The 21,932-nt window shown below is 46.5% G+C and overlaps 1 protein-coding gene across 1 annotated transcript in view; it reads left to right on the plus strand.

Moving 5' to 3' along the window:
- The window catches only part of TSPOAP1 (TSPO associated protein 1), a 2,768,302-nt gene that overhangs the window by 1,309,507 nt on the left and 1,436,863 nt on the right, over positions 1 to 21,932 (plus strand). The window contains exons 22-23 of the mRNA XM_086954028.1: positions 4,845 to 5,031; positions 5,825 to 6,048. Of these exons, the coding sequence (XP_086810154.1) occupies positions 4,845 to 5,031; positions 5,825 to 6,048 (411 nt within the window). The remainder of the gene's footprint in view (positions 1 to 4,844; positions 5,032 to 5,824; positions 6,049 to 21,932) is intronic.

A 21,932-nucleotide genomic window follows, 5' to 3' on the forward strand; every position in this document is an offset into this window, starting at 1 on the left:
GAGAGGCTATATCTGTTGGAGCCAAAAAGGGCTATAAGCTTTTACATAGATCATGCCAAGGGTTATCAAGTTGTTAAGAAGTCCCCACCTGCCCTCACCTTGCACGGCAGTTCTCTACCGCAGTCGCAGTGGTGGACGAAGATTGGGGTGCAATAAGCTCCGTGCAGAGTTTGCCAGCAGCCGGTCATCACAAATCCAGGGCGGGTGTCACGGAGAGAATTTTTAGGTTCCCGGTCTAGTCTCTCGCAAGTAATCGTAGGCGCGAGGACAGACTCGGTGGTGGAGTGCGTCAGCAACATTCTGAGCCGGGCACTTCACCAATGTTTCCTTTGCTCGTTTTGTAGCGTTGGATAGTTAGGCAACTTCCTTATTAGGCTATTTTCAGAAAATTTACTAAATAGAATAGATAACCCGAAAAAAGAATATAAAAGAAATTCAAAAGAAACAACTTCACTTACCTCATCAAGTACCCTTGAAGTCTTGAAGAGAAGAATCTCCTCTTTACTCAACAAACAACAAGTATTCCTAAAAAAACAAAGATATTAATTGAATCTTAGTTAAATTCTATTGACCTATAATTAGCAAATATCACTACTCAAAAGATTCAATCTTCATATAAAAATAATTGAAGAGAGGCAAGACCAAGCAAACAATGGGGTATTGTTTTTGAATTTCACTTCACTACAGAAAACACACAAAGGCAATAGAACAGAAAATACACAAATACAGTGAATCACAAGAAGTGAGGCTGTCTCTTCTCTGTCCCAATCCCCTTTCCTCCCGTGGGGTTCATCAGAGCTCTTGTGCAATGAAGGATGAAGACCTGTTAGAGGACTGGGGAAAGTTCAGCATTCCTGCTCCTGTGAGTGCTAGGAAATTTGTGAGTAAATTGTCGTCCCTTGACAGAGTAAATTGCCCACATTTTAAAGACTCACCCGAGCAGAATGGCGGAGGATTACGACTTGAAAAGTTTAGGCAAGTTTTTAGAATCTATCCAGCAAGAATTAATGGCAGTTCAAGAAGAGAACAAGGCACTAAAATCAGAGATAGAGGCTTCTACAAGGGAAACTTTAAAGTTGGTGGTCAAGATTAAAAGTGAGAGACCAGGAGTCAAATTTAATTCAGCCCCTTCTAGTGCAGCTTGAGGTTAAAGTGCAGTTCTTAGTCTGGGGAGTACCACACACGTAGTGCACTCTTTGGCCCCTGTGATTTCTCTAGCTCCACCAGAAAGATTCAGCGGTGATCCTCAGAAGGCTCAGATATTTTTGGCGCCGAGTTCACTACATTTCATGTGTCGTCCGACCATCTTTTCAGATGCACAGTCGCGAATTGCATTAATACTGTCTCATTTAAGTGTTTATATTTAACTGGGGGACACTACTTCATGGTCTATTCCTTCGGTCACGCAGGATGACCCAATTTTGTACAACTTTGAAGAATTAAAAAAATAATTTTTACTAATAAGTGACTGAAGAAAAGTAACCCAAGCTGCTAGAAACCAAGAGTTGTTCACCTATTTGGCGCAATTCAACAAGTTAGTGTTTGAAACCGAGTGGCATTAAAGCAAGAGAGCAGCTTTATTTTATAGAGGGACCATCGTGAAGAGATAGTTTAACCTTATCGACGCCCCCAATTACAACTTATTCTGGGGTTGCCATGGTTAACGGAACATAACCCTATGATAAACTATAGTGAGAGAACAGCGGTGTTGGATTCCAGTTATTGCATCAAGCATTGCTATCACAGCAAATTGGAGAGCACGAGAGAGAATCCCGCTGCACTCTTGTGTGAAAATAATATGATGGTGTGCGTGGTTCAAGATATGGAACTCCTAGAAGAAAATCAAGAGTTTGCTGATGTGGTTAATGAAATTGAGGCGGAGAAGTTACCATCACATCGACCTTATGATTGCAAAATTCATTTGGAAGTTGGAGCAAGTCTCCCATGTAGTCAAAACTACACTCTCACTGAAGTGGAAAACCAGTATCTGAAGGATTATTTGCATAAATATCTGGAAAACTGATTTATTCGATGCTCATAGTCCCCTGTCTCCTCGCCACTAAACGGGATAGCGAGTTGAGAACTTGTGTAGATCATAGGGCCTTGAATACGATGACCATCAAGAATCGTTACCCTCTACCCTTGAACTCGGTCCTACTTGATCAACTGAAAGTCGTAAAGATCTTTACGAGATTGGATTTGCGGGGAGCCTATCATTGAATCAGAATGTGTTTGGGGGACGAGTGGAAAACGGCCTTCAGAACCAAATATGGATTATATGAATATCAAGTGATTCCCTACGGACTTTGTAATGCGCCAGCCGCTTTCCAATACTTTATCAACGATGTATTGGAAGAATTCATTGATCAGTGTGCAATTGTGTATATCGATGACATTCTAATCTATACACCCACCGAAGAAGAACAACAACTGCAGGTCAAAAGAATATTGCAACGATTAGGACAAAATTGCCTGTATGCAAAGCTGGGAAAATGTGCCTTTGGAGTAAGGTCAGTCAACTTCTTAGGACTTATCATCGCTCCTGAGGGTTTGACCATGGAAAAGAAGAAGTTTGATGCAGTGATAAACTGGTCTCCACCATCAACTGTGAAGGAGAGCCAAAGCTTTATAGGCTTTGCGAACTTTTATCGGAGGTTCATTAAAGATTTTTCTCAAAAGATCATACCTATAACTAAGCTCTTAAGAAAAGGAATTCCATTTCTATGGTCTAACGAAGCGGATGAGGCTTTTCAGTCTCTAAAGAAGAGTTTTACTTCAGCACCAATCTTATTGCATGCAGACCCTAGTCAGCCCCTTTATTTAGAAACCAATGCTTCAGAACAGGCAATTGGTGGAGTATTGTTGCAACGACGCAAGGTCACCGGTCACCTGCATCCAATTGCATATCGGTCAAGAAAATTGCTTCTGGCGGAAGTAAATTACACCATTACCGAAAAGGAGCTTTTAGCCATCATGGATGCATTTCAAGAGTGGCGGCACTATCTTCTAGGTGCAAGACATGTTGTAACAGTGTTTACAGACCACAGGAATTTGCAGTTTTTAAAATCAGCCACAACCTTGACTCCCAGTCAGTTGAGATGATCTTTATACTTCACAGAGAATGTCTTTGCCATCACCCATCGACCAGACAAGAATAATGGAAAGGCTGATGCGTTGTCTAGAATAGACACAGAAGGTACTAAGACAGAGACACAGAAGGTACTAAGACATTTGTGGATGACCAGAAAATCATTCAAGAAAGCAAGATAATTGGGGCATTCTAGGAGGAATCTATTGAGGAAGCAATCAGAAAAGAAATTACTCTGGAAGAGATGCAAGAGTGGGCAGGAAAGAATTCCCTGAGAGAAGTTAGTCAGCAATTGGCCTTTCATGCAAAAGCCTTGTATTTACCAACTCGAGAACTCCAAGAGCAAGCTCTGTTGGACATTCATGACAGTGCCCTAGCTGGTCAACAAGGAAATCATCGAACCGAAGAATTAGTGAAGAGACCGTTCTAGTGGCCTACCTTAGCGAAGGACGTTCAACAGTATGTGGGAGGATGGGAGGTCTGTGCATGAGGAAAGTCGGACCGGCAAGCCCCTAAGGGACTATTAAAATCTCTGCCCACACCCCCTCACCCTTGGCACACAATCACTATGGATCTAAGTGTAGAGTTACTCTCCAGTCAATGTTATAGTGCAATCCTGGTTATGGTAGATGCCTTTTCCAAAATGGCTCATTTTGTCACTTTAAAAGGGAACCCAACTGCAAAACAACTGGCCATGCAATGCAATCAACAATTGATTAAGGTTCATGGAATCCCTAAGACTCTAATCACTGATGGGGGGTCCCAATTTCTGTCTCATTATTGGAAGGTCTTTATTAAAAGATTAGGTATCGAAAACAGATACTCCACTATTTTCCATCCACAAACTGATGGTCAGACAGAAAGAACAAATCAAGATCTGGAGAAATATCTGAGACTGTTTCTGCTAGACCAGGAAGGTGATTGGCCAGCTCTTCTTTGCGCAGCTGAGTTTGCAACAACTTAAAGAATGCTTCCACTGGGTTTTCCCCATTCTGTTTAAATTATAGGAGGCACCTAAACTCTTCAGTAGCCTTTCAAGAGGTAACAGTGCCTGTGGTTCAAGATTTAGTTTACCATCTAACAGAAGTTCAAGAATCTGCCATTAGAAATTAAACACTGGCTAAAGAATGATATAAACTAAATGCAGACAAGAGAAGGAGATCTGGGCCAACCTTACAGGTGGGAGATAAGGTTTGGTCGAGTACCAAGAATCTGAGGGTTAGAGGGAATAGAACATTTCAGCCTCGTTTTGTAGGTCCTTATCCAGTAGAGCAGGCAATAAACTCAGTGCCTTCCTCCACAAATCAAAATTCATCCAGTCTTTCATGTGTCCCTGCTAAAGAAAGTGTCACCTTATTTTAATGTCATAAAGGTATGAAAAATATTAGTTTTTGAAAAATAAATTCCGTAAGAATTTTTTTTTAAAGAAAAACGTCTATATTAAAGAAATTGTATAACAGGTGCTTATCAGTTGCAGAAGTTAGTATTTGAGTTAAATGGTGTATATGACGGTATAGTAGTTCTGTTTGAGGTGGGAAGAAGGTAGTATGCATATTGTAGACGAGCTTCACTCAATGTTCATGGAGGTTTTCCATTTTGACGATTACAGTACCTTTTATTCCAACATAATCATTGCTGGGAAGAAGTTCGCATCATCGATCTGTGAAAAAGTCTTAACCTATGACAATAAAAACATATGCTTATTATGCTCACCTTTTAAATTGTGGGCTGTCACATTTGCCTCTATTCTTTTTAGACTCGGGTAAAGGACTTGGAAGAGAAGTGCCGCAGCCAGACAAAGCAGTTTAGCCTCTTGTCTCAGGAACTTGAGCGCTTTCGTCTACATACTGGAAAAATCGACTTCTTACCTTCAACTGTGGTGACGTCTGAACTGCCAACCACTCCGTGCTGCTCCTCCCCCAAGGCAAATCATAACGAGAAAGGTATATTGTTAGTCTGACACAATGATAAAATGAGATTTTCAAAAACAAATGTTTATTCAGTGTATAGGAAGCCGGCCTAAAGAGTGCCGGTTCTTGTCTGATCCAGTTTAACTTGCTCTGTCTCTTTAGATCCCTCTTCCTCCTGGGATGTGTTGAGTTGGGAACACCTGAGTCTTGATGAGAGCCACTCCAGTTTTGTATAACTTTCATTATCTGGTAATGTTACTGGTAAAATATTTTCAGTAGAAACCTGGAGTTTGGTATGGTTGGATATGGGGATATGTTTGTTAGTTGGGTCTACAGTGCAAGAGCCAAGGAATTCAGCTGAACGAGCCTTAACATTTTGGAACGACTCTCAAAGATCTAACTATATCACAGAATCCCTCAAATCCATCCTGTGACTGAATTCCTGGCTTAGCAGTGTAGAAGTCCACCAGACAGTTCTCTGAAAGTTGTGAAAGTGTGTGCCTTCCAAGGGAACTTTCAAATATAAAAAAATATATATTGTCACACTGGCATACTGTTGCATAAAATCAAGTTAAAGACTGGCCCTGCATGGAGAAGGCCCACAATTCCACTCAAGATTTCCCATCTGCCTTTCTACTTTCCTCAACACTCCTTCACAGCTTGTTAGTTTTTACTTTGCATTTTTTCACTATGCTGGTCAGGTTCGCACTTATGGTTTGATTAGGGATCAGTTCACCTTCACTAACTTAATGTTGCTCTCTTTGTGCAGTGGGATTCTTCTCTGCTCAATGCAGTTTTCTAATATTAAAACTGATTTCTTTTTCAGATGTGCCCACACCCTCTTTACCTAGTAAGGATGACAATATCAAGGATGGAGGTGTGGAAATGGAAGGCTTGCATCAGCCACGGCATGCAGTATGCAATATTACCAAATTTACAATTGAAAACTCTTCTCTCATTAATGAGAAGGAAAAGAAGAAAGTGGAAAGCTTTCCAAATTCACCAAAATCTGAATCCCATAACAGTTCTAAATCTTGCCCTTCAACAGAGGTGAGTATTTCATCTGCTTGCCAGATTATACCTTGTTTATATCATATTTTCATATTTTGAGTTGGTTTACTCCTACCTGGAGGTATGTAAGATGTCATTAGGACCCTAGACGTACTGGAGCAAGAAAACATTTTAAAAGGAACTCAAGTTCATATGTGGCTGAGCACAGATACTGTAAACATAAGAATGGTCCCAGCGCCTTAATGGCTTCAAAAAGGGGGGAGGCAAAGGGATTCTTACAGGACACAAGTCATGAAAAAGAAATATGGAACACCAATGTTATTTAATCACATTGGGAAGACAAAAAATATTGGAGCAACAAAACATATTGTTAGAACAAATTTACAAAAACACCTTGAACAGGATTCACATTAAAGTGTGTGGTGTCAAGAGGGAGAAAGGGGGAAGTAAGAAAAATGAGTAGTGAAATGAAAAGAAGGTCAAGTGACAAAAAATCACATACAGTTTTGGTCTGTATACAACATATATAACAGATGGTTAAAATCCACAGTTGACATATATATATGCCATATAACCATAATGAACACAGTTGATTAGTCACTGTCAATTCGGTATTGGCAATTTGTTGTGAAGTCGACGTTTCGACCCCTATATCCGTAGGTATCTTGCACCTTACTGCTAGGGTCTTCTTCAGGACCAGTGATATGTTGGGGAGGGGGGCATGTGACACCAGCACAGAGAATGGCGCGGGGGAAGAAGAGTGTCTTTCACATATCAGTTGTGAAGAGAGGGAGTTCCTCGGTTCTCCAGGCTTGACAAATGTTGGCAGGAGTGAGACGTCACTGCATCAAATTGCGTGGTGCGCACAGTTCCTAATAGCCAAAGTAGATCCGTTATGAATAGAATGAATCACAAAATGTTATCTGCCTGAAACAATCGAAGGCAGGAAAGAGAATCCATCGGGCATGTTTCCTGGACGCGTCCGATTCCTTAAAATACCGATTCAGTAATTCCCATTCATTCCTATGGGCCTAGAGGCAAAATGGGAAATACCGAATCGGTAAATACCGATTCGGAATTTACTGAATCTTACCAATTCGGTAAAATTTACCGAATGAATACCTACATCCCATTAACCGATTCTAAAATACCGAATCTGTAAAATTCGGTATTTTAGAATCGGTAAATCTGGATTACCTACATCTGGCCCCTGGAGTCCTAATACTTGGACATTGAAAAAGAGAAATGAAGGGTTTCAGGCAGGTGTGTGCCATTTGTGCACTAAGTTTTCACTGCTGTTCAATGATATGTGTCAAGTCAAGTCAAGTCAAATAATTTATATAGCGCGCTACATACCCAGAGGGTCTCAAGGCGCTTGAGGAGGGGTAGGGAAAATATTTGTCGAATATCCAGGTTTTAAGTTGTTTTCTGAATGCTAGGTGGTTTGGGGTGAGTCGGAGGTGAATGGGAAGTGAATTCCAGGTTTTGGCCGCCAGGTAGGAGAAGGATCTACCTCCCATGGTGGTTTTGTTGATGCGAGGAACAGCGGCAAGGGCTTGGTTGGAAGAGCGAAGCTGACGGGGGGGGGGTGTAGAAGGAAACTCGCGTGTTGAGGCATTCGGGACCAAGTTCGTAGAGTGCTTTGTGTGTGTGGGTGAGGAGGCGGAAAGTTATTCTCTTATTGACAGGGAGCCAGTGGAGGTCTTTCAGGTGATTGGAGATGTGGTCTTTACGCGGGATGTCAAGTATGAGTCTAGCTGATGCGTTCTGTATGCGTTGTAGTTTTTTCTGAGGTTTTGCGGTGGTGCCGGCGTATAGGGTGTTTCCGTAGTCCAGGCGGCTTGTAACCAGTGCGTGGGTGACCGTTTTTCTGGTTTCGGTGGGGATCCAGCGAAATGTTTTTTCGAGCATGCGAAGAATGTTGAAGCAGGATGATGAAACGGCGTTGACTTGTCTGGTCATCGAGAGTGAGGAGTCCAGGATGACGCCCAGGTTCCGTGCGTGGTCCGTCGGGATGGGCGCTTTTCCAAGGGCCGCTGGCCACCAAGAGTCGTCCCAGGCGGAGGGGGTGGTCCCTAAGATAAGGACTTCTGTTTTGTCTGAGTTCAGTTTCAGACGGCTGAGCTTCATCCACTCTGCTACTTCTTTCATTCCTTTATGTAGGTTGGTTTTGGCGGTGTTAGGGTCTTTGGTGAGTGAGAGGATCAGTTGGGTGTTGTCAGCGTAGGAGATTATGTTGAGGTTGTGTTGGCGGGCGATGGTCGCGAGGGGGCTCATGTATACGTTGAAGAGGGTAGGACTGAGTGAGGATCCTTGTGGGACGCCACAGATGATTTCAGAGGCCTCTGACTTGAACGGTGGGAGGTGGACTCTCTGAGTTCTTCCGGCGAGGAACGAGGTGATCCAGTCCAGTGCTTTTCCTTGGATTCCAATGTTTCTGAGGCGTTGTTGTAGAGTGCTATGACATACTGTGTCAAAGGCTGCGGAGAGGTCAAGGAGGATGAGGGCGACTGTGTCTCCATTGTCCAGTAGTGTTCGAATGTCGTCCGTTGCTGCAATGAGTGCGGTCTCAGTGCTATGTTTGGCTCTGAAGCCGGATTGAGAGGAGTCGAGGGCTTTATTGGTTTCGAGGAAGGCGGCGAGCTGGTTGTTGACTGCTTTCTCGATGACTTTGGCGGGGAATGGAAGGAGCGAGATGGGGCAGTAGTTTTTGAGTTTGGTGGGGTCAGCTGTGGGTTTTTTCAGAAGGGCGCTGACTTCGGCGTGTTTCCAGCTTTCCGGGAAGGTGATTGAGTTGAGGGAGGAGTTGCTGACGTCTCGGAGGTGGGGTGCGATGATGGAGTCTGCTTTGTTGAAGATGTGGTGAGGGCATGGGTCTGTGGGGGATCCTGAGTGGATGGAGTTCATCAGGCGGATGGTGTCATCAGTGGAGATTGGGTTCCAGTTATTGAGGGTGTTCAGGGGTGGTGAAGGATCTGTAGAACGTTGAGTGGGTTTGTCTCTGGGTTGGTTGTCGAAGCTGTTGTGGATGTCTGAGATTTTGTTGTGGACGAATGAAGCTAAGGAGTCGCAGAGGGTTTGAGATGGAGTGATGTCGTTTGAGTTGGCAGTGGGTTTGGTAAACTCTTTGACGATGTTGAATAATTCCTTGCTGTTATGGGCGTTGTTGTCTAGTCTGTCTTTGAATGAGGCTTTCTTGGCTGTCCGGATCAGTTGGTGGTGGATGCGGATGGCGTTTTTGAAGGCGTCCTTGCTGCTGGAGTTTGGGTCTTTTTTCCAGGCCTTCTCAAGGGAGCGACAGAGTTTCTTGGATTTCTTAAGCTCATCGTTGAACCAGGGTGCGTTTCTGCAGCCAAGCTTGGTTTGACGTTTTTTCAAAGGTGCTAGGCTGTCTGCGCTATTGGTCAGCCATTGCGTGATGTTAATGGCTGCTTGGTTAGGGTTCGATGACTAGGCAGGGGGTTTTGGAGAAGCGATGTGGAGATCTGATCGATGGTGATTTTGTTCCAGTTTCTTCGCAGAGTAGGTTGGGGGTGGAAGTGGGTTGCAGTCTTTTTGTAGACAAAGTGAATGCAGCTGTGGTCTGTCCAGTGGAGAGCTGTGGTGTGACTGAAGGAGACATGTTTGCTGGAGGTGAAGATAGAGTCGAGAGTGTGTCCTGCGTAGTGGGTGGGGGTGTTAACTAGTTGATTGAGTCCAAGGTTGGCAAGATTGTCCAGAAGGGGGGTGGTGTTGCTGTCGTTGCTCTTTTCCAGGTGAAAGTTGAGGTCTCCCAGTAGAATTTAGTCCTTGGAGGGGAGGGCGTGAGGGGTGATGAAGTCAGTGATGTCATCACAGAATTGTGCACGGGATCCTGGGGGCCTGTAGAGGAGTGTGCCTCTGAGTGTGGTCTTGGGGTCTGTGTGGATTTGGAAGTGAAGGTGTTCGGCGCTGGTGAGGTTGGTGTCGGAGCTGGTTGAGATGTGGATGGAGTTCTTATGAACAATGGCAATGCCTCCTCCTATTTGGTTGGTGCGGTCTTTTCGTATGATTTTGTAGCCTTCCGGGATGGCTATGGTGATGTCTGGAGCTGAAGAGGCGTTCATCCAAGTTTCTGTTAGGAATGCGACGTCTGGAGAGAAGGTGTCCAGTAGGTTCCATAGGTCGATGGCGTGTTGGTGAACCGAGCGGGTGTTGAGAAGGATGCAATTAAGGTGGTTAGTGTCGGATCTCTGTTTGGTGTTTGTGGATGTGATGTGGGTCTTGATGCATGCGTGCTTGCAGGAGAGGCATGTGAAGGGTCCATGGGTGTGTCCGGGTGTGGCTAGGGCACAGGTAGGGAGTCTGCCAGGATTAAGTGCTAGGAGGGTGGATGAGTCGTATGTAATGCGGGTGGGCTGGGCATTGCGAGGACCAGGGGGTCGGCGCTGGGCGCGGTCTTGGCGCGGACGGGCGTAGACGGGCTTACCTTTGGCGCACCTTCGGCGTGGACGCAGCGCGTGGACGCTGCGCGTTGGGTCATCAGCCTTAAATGGATAGTGGAGGGGGCGGAGCGTGGGAGGGGCAGCAGCTGGGAGGCGGTAGCGGGGAGGAAGGGCGGACAGGGGAAACCAACAAACAAAATGGAGGGTCAAAGGCGAAGCGAGGCAGGGACAGCAGATGTATCAAAGCCCCGTGAGCACAAAAGTCCCAGTAAGCAGAGAGCGCTAAAATAAAAATAAATAAATGTTCAGCAGATCGAGCGGAGCAAAATGACAATATGAGGTGAGGCAAGCGTTATTCAAGTCCGACTACAATGCGATAAATAAACTTAGCACAGATCACGATACCAATTGCAACAGCACAGCACAGGTCACGATGCAAAATGTAGCCAGCAGCAGCCCAGCAGGGAGTGGGATCGGGAAGCGTGGGGGAGCGACCGTGCAAATAGATCCCCTAAGACAGAGTAAGTAAAATATTTTTAAGAGTCGGTAACTGGTATGTAATTTGTCAATAGAATACAATATTCAGCAGTACCAACATTACTGAGGTTACGTATTTTTTGCCTGTGGTTTCCAGTTACCTAGCCACCTCGGTGAACAGGGTTTTGTTTCTTATAAGAAAAATATATCTGAAAGAGTACGTAGTTATAGATTCCTTACCTTAGAATTACCCCCAGGCGTCAAACTGGATCCAGAGAAATGTTTTCGTAGCAGTACCCCTGCACGTCTGTAGGTGCAGTTGGTCTGCGTTGTGGTCACCGGGATGACATTGCAGTGTCTACTTAGACGCCGCCTCCGCGCGCTGACATCAGTTCTTTCTTTTTTTGTGCCAGCCATCGTTTGCGACACGTAAAATGCTTGATGCATGTGGCCCAAAGTGCCTATATTAAAAATCCTCACAAGGCTTGTGCACGCTAAGCCCTAATTATTTCATGGTATTCCAATTACTCGTCTTTTGAGAACATCGCTCCATTCGTTTAAGATTTACCTACCCTTCTAGGTAATTTATTTATCTGCCCTTCTAGGGTTTTTTTCATGAATTAATAAAATAATAACGATAAGAGACCTTTACTATGCACTATTAACCAGGCTCCTCTCTGCTATATCTACGAACTTTAAAAATCTTCCAGTAAATTGTAAAGCTTCTCCCTGCAGGCAGGTTATCACTGCGTGGCAGCATGTTTGTATAGCTTGACGATTAAAGTCCTACCTTAACAGACTTCTGCGTTCAGTTGCTAAAGCGGGGTAGTAACAAACTATATGTCAAATATCTTCTCTCTTGTAGCAGAGGCAGCATGACATTTCACTACTCAGCTTTTTCCAAGCTGGTGCATCACTGCAAAATTGAAAATTGCCAAGCCGGAGTCTCATAAACTTCAGCTTGCATTTAGACCATTCAGGTCCCCTAGATAATTCTGAGGGTGTAGCTTGCCATATGTTGCAATTACCATTCATGCTTGGGATCTTTTTGCAAATGCCTCTCTGTCCAATAATGAAGACATTTCTTTAATACACCCATTGATAACGCTGTTAAATGCAGCCTGAAAGAGGGGTAAGGCCCATAGTTGTTCTGTCTTGAACGTATATGAAGCCAAATTGAAATATTCATGGGCCTGCATGTGTTTACTATCACTTATTCCCTCCCAAACAACTGTCATAAGTGTGGAATTATGATCATTTCTAAGTTAGTGGCAGACTTTTACAAATGCCCCCAAGCTGTTTAAGTACTGTCTTCTAAGCCCAAACTCTAATCGAATATGTGCTGGCAATACCTGCTGAAGGAGTATGAACAGGCGACAGAAAGTCCCTGTTACAAGCTTATCTATGATGTTATCAGCCTTCCCTCTTAAAATCTTCACGCCGAATGTCAAAGATGGAACATGTTTAGCTGACATAACTTGTAGTAATTTCTTGAGGGACAGCCCTTTTAAGTTATTCTGGAAGGAGGCAAATGCAACAGTTAAAGAATTGTTCCTTCTTTGTAGTGCAGCACACTGGTTCTTAAATGAGCCCCTCACATCTAGTATAACCCCCAAATATGTATACTCTTGAACCGACTCCCAACACGGACCCTTATATGCTGAGCTTTGGGCAAGCTGCTAAACCCCTTGACAACAACATTGTTTTTGTCTTGTCTTGTTTAAGTTGACCTTTAACCCCTGGGACAAAGCATACAACGCGGTTTCACTAATTAACTGCTGCAGCCCCACCTTTTTGTAGCGAAGCAGAATAATATTGTTGGCATACAATAAGTGGGAGACCTGTATGGAGAGTGTGAGTTAATGCTATTCAAACCTGAAGAAATGTCAGCAAGATATAAATTGAACAAGATTGGGGCCAAGACACAACCTTGTTTTAAACCGTTCCTTATAAATACTTTTTTTAAATTGTTGTGCCTTGGCCCAACCTTACTCTTGTCCAAGTATTCGTGTACAGCAATTGAATCGCTCCCAAGAGTTTAGGTGAAATTCCCAGTTTCGATAACTTATCCAAGAGAATATTCCTCTGCATAGTATCAAAAGCAGAACAAAAATCAATGAAACACAAATGGAGATTCAGTGAGCGACGCCTTGCCGATTCAATTGTGAGTGCTAGCATTTGAATAAATAAATATATATTTGTTTTAAACCTTTTTTTTCTCCATTAAAACAGAACATCAACGGTACAGCATACAGTGTATTCTTCACCTTGTTTTGGACTGGAGTAACAGTGCTGAGGCGAGTGCAGAACAATAGGGTTCCCACAATCATATTATAACTATGTCACAATATTAAAAGGAACATAGATTAGGCTACACATGCATAGGTGATACACTTATAACATTCATTCGCCCTGTGTTCCCCTCTCTAGATGCTCTTCCTTGTTATTCTCGCTGTCTGAGGCCCTTAGATCAGACCCCCCCCCCTCCTGCCGTTAAAAACCCAGCGATACACAATTCCTTCTATTCCATTAAATCTGATTGCAGGTTTTTATCCCGGCGTGTGAGCTTCATATGCGTCTCTTCAGCTAACACCCATTTTCTAATGTCCCTGATCCAGAGTAACATCTTTGGGCCTATTTGCCCCATCCATTTTATGGCCACCCTGCATCTGGCCATAATTAATTGCAACAATTTATAAGGTAACTTCCGGTTTTTGGACTTCCGTATGTGTGCTAGTAAACTGTGCAGTGGTTCCTCATTTAGCGGAAGTCCTGGGACCTCCTGTACTTTATGTACCATTCCGTCCAGAACTGTCTCACCAAGAGCATCCCCATGCCAGATGAAGTAAGCCTGCGTCCTCCGCGGTACACCTGGGGCACTTACCATCTTTATCATGTGAAATGTGCTAACTTTACAGGTGTCAATTCATGTTCCCAAGCCACCTTTGATGGTGGGATCGGAGGTGTAGAGTCTTGCTTTATTGCTTTATACTGGAGGGAGACCATTCTTCTACCAGCACCACATGAAAGTAGGATTTCTACTGTATGTGTTGTTTGGTGGATATCTGGGTATGTTGACCAGGTGATTTTAACTACCTCCTGAATACCTCCATAGTGCAAGAAGTGCCCCAGCCCTAGATTAAAACACTCACTGGCCTGTTCATAGGAAATAAGGATCTCATTTGGGAACAGGTCTGCGAGGACGCCCAGCCGCCTTCTCTCCAGCCTGGAACGACATGTGTGTACCCATCTCTCAAGAAGGGGGCTAGGACCCATATTGATAACTTTCTATGGAGTGGGGATTTTCCCTAAAATGTTCTCAACATATCTTTGCCAGATGTTTGCCGTGTGTCACACTACATATAGGAGAGTACCTTCACTCCCTTACCCTTCATAAGTGCAGTCTGAAGCGTTAATGGGTCAGCTCTACCTGCTAACAGACACTTTTCCCAGTTATCCTCCTCTGCCATCCATCTCACCTCGTGTTGGAGCTAAGCTGCATAATAATATAGATCAAAGCGGGGAGCTTCCAGGACTCCCACCTCATAACTGCGTATCAAAGTATTTAGGACCACTGTACTCCTTCTTCCCGCCCAAAGCAGTGAGGTCAGGATCATATTCAGTTGTTTAAAAATACATGTCGAAAGCGGAGAAAATGAGTTCTGGAGCGCATATAGGGTTCTCAGAAGCATTACCATCTTTGAGATGGCTAGCCCGCCCATCAGGGACAGTGGAAGGGTGTTCCAGAATGTCACAGAACGTCAGAGGGGCGCGAGTGTCCTATCCACGTTCATGGCCACTATCTGTGCATCTGTAAGCACAACTTGAACCCCCCCAGTACCGGAAGCTCACCCTTTCCCATCAAAGGCCCAGTTCCTGGAGATCACCAAGGGGTACTGCGGCTAAAATCAAATGACTTATTTCGGTTAATTCTCAACCCTGAGACCTCCCCAAACCTATCCAACTGGTGCAGCAGTGCCGGCATCGCTACCCGAGGACAGGTCAGATACACAGATAAAAAAAAAAGCGCATCATCTGGGTAGAGAGAGATGATGTGAGTTGTGTCTCTCACCGTGAGTCCCCACTGCTCCACCCGTGGCTCTGTAAAAATGGCAGCCGTCCCAGCTGCCATTCTTCGGAGCGTGCGCCCCCCAGTTTGATTCTTGCACAAGGGTTAGTGTATAATATCCGGACCCAACAGCAGAATTTTGGGCCCATTCCCACAACTTTAAGTGCCTCTGAGAGGTATCCCCAATCCACTGTGTCAAATGCCTTAACTAGGTCTATAGAGACGAGCACCATCTCCTCCTGCCGGTCTCGTACTTTGTGCTTGATGTGGTTAAGTACGCATAAATTCATGGCTGTGTTGCGTTCAGGTATAAAGCCACATTGATCCTCGTGTACCAGGTGTGGCATACAGTGCCATAAGCGGGATGCTAGTAGTTTACATAAAATGTTGGCATCCTATTTATAATTATAATTGGATAATATGAGTAAGGCTCACACGGGTCTCCTCATGGTATCAGTATCATGCAAATTCCACCCTGCCTCATACTGGGCGGGAGGGTGTCCTGCTCAAAGACCTCTAGGTACACCTGCAGGAGTAGTCGGTGCAGTGTGCCCACAAAGGCCCTGTAAAACTCTGGGGGTTACCCGTTGCTCCCCGGAGACTTAGCTCCTGGTAACTGCTGCAACGCGGACTGGATTTCGTCTAGGGTTAACGGTGCCTCTAATGCTTTCCTGGCTTGCTCAGGTATACTTTTCAGGGTCAAAGTTTGTAAGTAGGGGAGGTAGGCACTCTCTCTCACTTCTGAGTCTGCGGTATAAACCGTCTGCATATGAGACTTTGGATTCTTAAGGCCTGGTGGGACTCTGGAGGGACTTTGTGATTTTAAATATCTTTTTTTTTCTTTAAGCAACCACATCTACTGCTGGCCATTTGTTACTGCAAAAAGGTTTAGTCATGCCTCCCAAAACTGGACCTGGAGGGAAAATCAAGACAGTTAGCGATGCAGCGAGCAGGGCTGCCCTTTCTGATAGCAGGAGGAGGGAACCTGTTCAGAGAGTGTGATGCAATCGTCTGGCAGTAAGAAGACACCCCAGATATCCCGGTTATTTTTGCCTAAAAAAACCAACCAACACTGTCAACACGAGTGTGGCTAAGGAAGTAATAGAAGATGAAGAAACAGCAACAACTGAATATGTTGATGGTGCGCAGCGAAAGGAGCACCAGAAAGACCAAATAAAACAAAAAGGTATAGATGTGGAGGTAGCTACTGGAGATACTGGAGAGGCAATGAAAATGGCCGAATCCGTTTTGGTATTAATGAAGCCGCAAGAGGAGATGCCTACGTTGGGTACTGTAACTGATTTGAGTATCGAAGGTGCTAATAGAAAGAGTGATTCAGGGGAAGGTAACTTCTTTTCTATGTCAGATCAGTCAGATCATTCGGATTCATCAAATGACGACGATGATGGAGAATTAGGTTTGAAATAATTTCTCTTGGAGGGATCTGCAATTAGCTCTGGCAGTGAATTAAATACCACAAACCCTGAAGAGGACAATTTGAAAACTACTATGATACACAAAGGGCAGACAAGGAGGCTGAATAGGCAGCTCAAAATATGATGTGGGGTCTTCCTACTTTAACTGAGACAATCTCAGAAATGGCTAAGACTGATGAAGGAGATGATGGAGCTCAAGTAGTGAATCCGATTGCTGAGATTTTGCTGGAGTCAATATATCAATGCATTTCAGAGCACAGGGCTGAGACACGTACGGAAAGTGCAAAAGCACATGCTGCCTGTCGAAAATTGCAGAATGGCAGATAGGTAAAACTTGCAATGAGTTTACGGAGAGGTTAAACGAGGCGGAAGCAAAAATCTCCACACCTGAAGATGAAATGGCAACACAAAAGGCAGTGTCAGAAGACTCTAGGCAACATAGAGAAGATGTACAAGCTAAACTCGTGGACTTGGAGAATCGAATCCGGAGGAATAATTTGTGGATTTTAGGAATTCCAGAGGGTATCGAGGAACAGAATATCTGCAAATTTGTGGTGGAATTATTCACAGAGGCCTTCCCCGAATTAAGAAGTTGGAACTGGGCTAACGTAGTGCAGAGGGCCACGAAACCTAGTGATAAGGATGTAAGACCTAGAGCAATTCTGATCTGTTTGAATAATTTTTTGGCACACCAGGCGATATATGAACTTGCACGGCCAGAAAAAAAGTGGGCTGGGAAGGAAACAAAATTCTTTGTAAGACCTGATTTCTGTCACCAAACGGTGGAGAAAATGTGGGAGCTGCGCCAGCTGATTGCTCCCTTTCAGGGGAAAGGGGCACAAGTATTTTTGTTAAATCCTGCCACCCTTAAAGTGATTCTAAAGGGTCAAACTCGCTTTTTTATCTCAGAGCTGACAACAAAAGAATATCAGGCCTCAGTATAAGTGTCCATATAAGTATTTATGTATACAAATGTCCCCTTGGTTGTATATAATTGGTCTTGTATTTGACCGTTGTTATAATCTGGCTGTGTTAGTATTATGTGGGGGTACATGTAGTAATACTCGGCTGTTGGATAAAGATTATGGCAGTGAGCTAAGTACCCATGCAATGTATTTAATTATGTTTCTTGGAAGCCAGATAGCGTTGGGTAGGATGGGGTAATATAGGGGGAATTCACTCTTCATCGACAGGGCATTAGGCCCATTTGCCTGCAAACAGGGGAGAGGGAGTAGGGAGGGGGTGCGTCAGGGTGGGGTAGGGGTTTGGGGGCACAGGGGGGTATGTGGGTAAGGTGTAAAAGGGTAGCAGGGGGTATAAATTACAAAAATTAATCCATGCGCAGGTATTCTTGTTTTATTAAACATGGTCAAAAAATATTAGACAAAGATTAGTAATGAGTCGGGCAATATCGGACAATCACGTGGGAAATGGCTGTTTATGGAATACGCATCTGCTTGTTTAATGTTTGTAAAACACACAAGATGATGGACGGAATGTTGCATATTGGCAAAACATTTACCCCCAGTCCCAGATCTGGGTTTAATCCATCGTTATTTTGCTCACCACGCCACCCCAGTTCAGACATGGCCATATGCAAATCAGTCTTGGCCTCGTGCCTCATGAGAACAGTCCAGCTCGAACTTCCAAGCCATGTCTTCCCTGGACCGGAATCAAGCATCCTAGTACCGGTTTCTGGCTATCAGCCGTCATCAGCCAGGATAGCGTCCGGGTGGGGTAGGGGATTGGGAGCACAGGGGGGTATGTGGGTAAGGTGTAAAAGGGTAGCAGGGGTGTATAAATTACAAAAATTAATCCATGCGCAGGTATTCTTGTTTTATTTAACATGGTCAAAAAATATTAGACAAAGATTAGTAATGAGTCCGGCAATATCTGACAATCACATGGGAAATGGCTGTTTATGGAATACGCATCTGCTTGTTTAATGTTTGTGGCCTTAATAATAGCAATTAAAGACATAGGATAGCCGCAGAATTACACATTATGAAACCAGACATTGTGTGTACTCAGGAAACACACATACCTTGGTCTAAACGGAAATTTATGGAAGAGTTGGTATATACGCTTCTTGCTGCAACTCGGCAGACCAGCACTAACAAGGGTGTAGCTATTTTGGTACGGGGTGGCATCTGTGGGACAGGAAGGGTAATGGTAGATAATTATGGAAGATGGGCTATTGTAGACTGTCTTATTGGACCAACAAAATATACCATTTGCTCAGCCTATGGGTCAAATGTATATATTATATATTCTGTAGTAGGGGATCTCTGTGTATAGTCATAATCTAGTGAATAGTCCCGCCCATGTGCGTGGACCCCGGCAATCAAAAATAATCTCTTAAGTTGTCAAAATAATGCAGAAACTGCAAAGACACTTAAGAGAGAATTTAAAGACAAATAATGCAGCCTATATCCACAGGCTACACTGTCCAGTACTTCAACTAGAAATTCCACCAAAAATCACCACACACAGCCCAGCCTGCTAGTTTCTACCATAGAGAAACCTGCCTCCCCCAGTCAAAGACTCAGGAATGATAGAGAGGAAGGTAGGGACAGACAAGCCCCATAGGCTGCCATTATGTGGCTTAAATAGGATACTGTGCCTTTAAGAGAACTTTCCAGACTTCTCCCACTATCCCAGAATGCATAGCAGGTCCAACTTACTTTCAGTTCTTTTTTCCGGCTCCTGCTTACAGGACCCTGGCATTGAGCTCTCCCTTTTTCAAGGGTTTATTGAATTCGTTTTTGCACTTTTGACTTTTAAAAGTGTTGCAGTTACTGCTTGGTGTTCTCTTCTCACTTTTGTGCTGTTTTTTAGGCGTTTTGGGGCTCCGAAATGCCTGGCCTTTTTGTTAAGTGCCCAGCATGTGAGAGGAAGAAGGCCAAAAGCAACCCCCATGATGTCTGCATCGTGTGCCTTCCAGAAGATCATGGCCCTGAGGAGTGTGTTATCTGCCAGCAACTTTCTGCTAGGACCCTCAGGGACAGATTGAAGATCAGGCTGGCTGGCCTGGAGGATAGGCGTCAACGTGCTGCAGGTGGGTCTGGGCAGCCTGGGAGGGATCCCTCTGCCTCTGCTGAGGCCCCTGGGGGGCTCCCCGGGGGCAGGAAGTCCAGCCAACGATCCCATTCTCTGTCGACGTCGAGGGCTTCGACGACGGCGTCGAGAGGGATGACGACGGCGTGCTCCCCGTCTCCCCGGGGCTCCGGGTCGAGACGGCGTGACGGCTCGACGGCGAAGGAGAAGCCGACGTCGAAGCCGCCGTCGACGTCATCGTCTTCGTCGACGTCGAGGTCTTCATACCGACGCCGAAGGCGCAGGGACGTGTATCGACGCTCGCCGTCGAAGCGGCACCGACGCTCGCCGTCGAGGCGACACCGTCGGTCGTCGTCGAGGCGACACCGTCGATCGTCGTCGAGGCGACACCGTCGATCGTCGTCGAGGCGCTCCTCGACGTCGAGGACATCAAGACGACGACGGTCGGCGTCGAGGGCGGACCGCCCGACGTCGAGAGGGCGACGCGAGAGGTCGCGCAAGAGGAGATCGACGTCGAGGAGTCGACGTTCGACGCCGAGGATGAGAGGGTCGACGTCGAGGGGACGACGTTCGACGCCGGAGTCCAGGAAGCGCCATTCGACGCCGGAGAAGCGTCGTTCTGCGTCCAGCAGACAGCGGTCAGCGTCGAGGAGTAGGTCACCCTCTCCAAAACGACACAGAGGGGGCTCTAGCCCCAGGAGTCACGCCGCTTCCAGTGGACGCAAGAGGAAGCGGTCGCCTGCGGATGGGGATGGGTCTCCGCTCCCGTCCCCTAAAGGGTCACCGGGCTCGGTGTACTCGGAAGTGTACACTCCGTCTCGCCCCAGGACTCCTACTCCTCCACCCGTACCTAAGGAGGACCCTCCGCCCATACCACCACTTCCTTCGGGGGATCCTGCTCCACCTCCGGTCCCTCCGCATGGGGCCACCCCGCAGCCGGTGGTTCCTCCGCCGAGGTCCACCTCACTGCCGTCCCTGCCTGCTCCTCCCAAGGGGACCCCGAAACCGAAGCCCCGGGAGGATCCGAAGAGACCCCGTGAGGAACCACGGAAGACCCCTCCTCGCAAACCGAAGGAGCGCCCTAGAGCTGGCAGGTCTCGTTCTCGCTCTAGGCGCAGATCTTCCACGAGGTCGAGACACCGCCATAGGAGGCGCGAATCTCGCTTTCGCACGAGATCATCTGGGACCAGGGACTATTCACCTACGCTATCGGGGTCGCCGGACACCAGAGTGTCCCCGATAGATGACCTGGTTGCCTTTCAGGACGTCCTGTTGAGGGGCGCGGCGAAGCTAGGCATTACACTGACAGTGCCTACTCCGAAGACGTCCGTCATTTTCGAGACTCTACATCAGAGGCACATGTCTCGTCCCCTCCTGCCCTTGGTGCCGGCCTGGAAGAACCGGCTATGGCGCTGTTTCTCACCCCGGCGGTGACGAGAGCGGCCCCGTCCAGACTACTAAAGAAGTACCGGGCCCCCGACTCGGATCCGGCCTTTTTGAGAGCGGAGCCTCCGCCTGACTCCGTCATCGTCACGGCGGCCCGCAAGCAGCATGCCACCACTCCGACCTCCACGGTTCCCCCGGACAAGGAGTCTCGGTGGATGGACTCGGCGGGGCGAAAAATCTGTGGGACTTCCGCGACATCCATGAAAGCGGCGAGTGCCACAGCTCTGTTGGGGCGTTACGACCGCGCCCTCTGGGACTCCCTCGAGCGCTTTGCGGAGCATTTACCTCGGGAGCAGCGTGAATACTTCATGGAAGTCCTGAGTGAGGGGATGCTGGTGGCCAACCAGATAATCAGCGCGGCTGCGGACTCTTCCCTGTTGGCTGCTCACGGGTTCTGCCACGGGATCAACCAACGGCGCCACGCATGGCTCCGGCTGACGTCCCTGAAACCGGACGCGCAGCAGAGGGTGGCCAATCTGCCGTTTTCCGGGGAGACCCTCTTCGGGAAGCACGCAGATGATGAAATGGCCCGCATGAAGGCGGAGGCCGAAACGCTGACGGCTGTGGGCCTGGAAAAGCCCAAGGAGACCAAGAAGCAGTACCGCCCTTTCCAACGGCGGTTCGGAGGACAAGGCCGAGGACGGGGACAGGCTTCGGGGCACTCGCAACAGCAGCAGCCGTTCCGTAAGCCGTTCCAGAAGCGGCAGAAGGGCAGAGGAGGCCAGCAGTCGGCTCCGGCGCCCAAGGGCCAGGCGGGGTCTAGGCCCTAGGAACTTACTTCCCCCGGATCCGTTACCCACTCCGGTAGGGGGAAGCATCCAACTTTTTCTGGCAGAGTGGAGAAAAATTACTCAGGACAAGTGGGTGCTGAATATTGTTTGCAATGGATACAGTCTTCGGTTCACCAGCCCTCCTCCAGCGATTCCCCCGGTCAGCTCGCAGTTTCAGCTGCGCGAGCTTCAGGCGGAAGCGGATGTCCTGTTAAGGAAAAGGGCGATAGAAGACGTACCTCTGTCTCAGAGAGGAAGAGGTCTG

The sequence above is a fragment of the Lissotriton vulgaris genome, chromosome 2_1 (genome assembly GCF_964263255.1).
Source record: "Lissotriton vulgaris chromosome 2_1, aLisVul1.2, whole genome shotgun sequence".
NCBI classification, from domain to species: Eukaryota; Metazoa; Chordata; class Amphibia; order Caudata; family Salamandridae; genus Lissotriton; species Lissotriton vulgaris.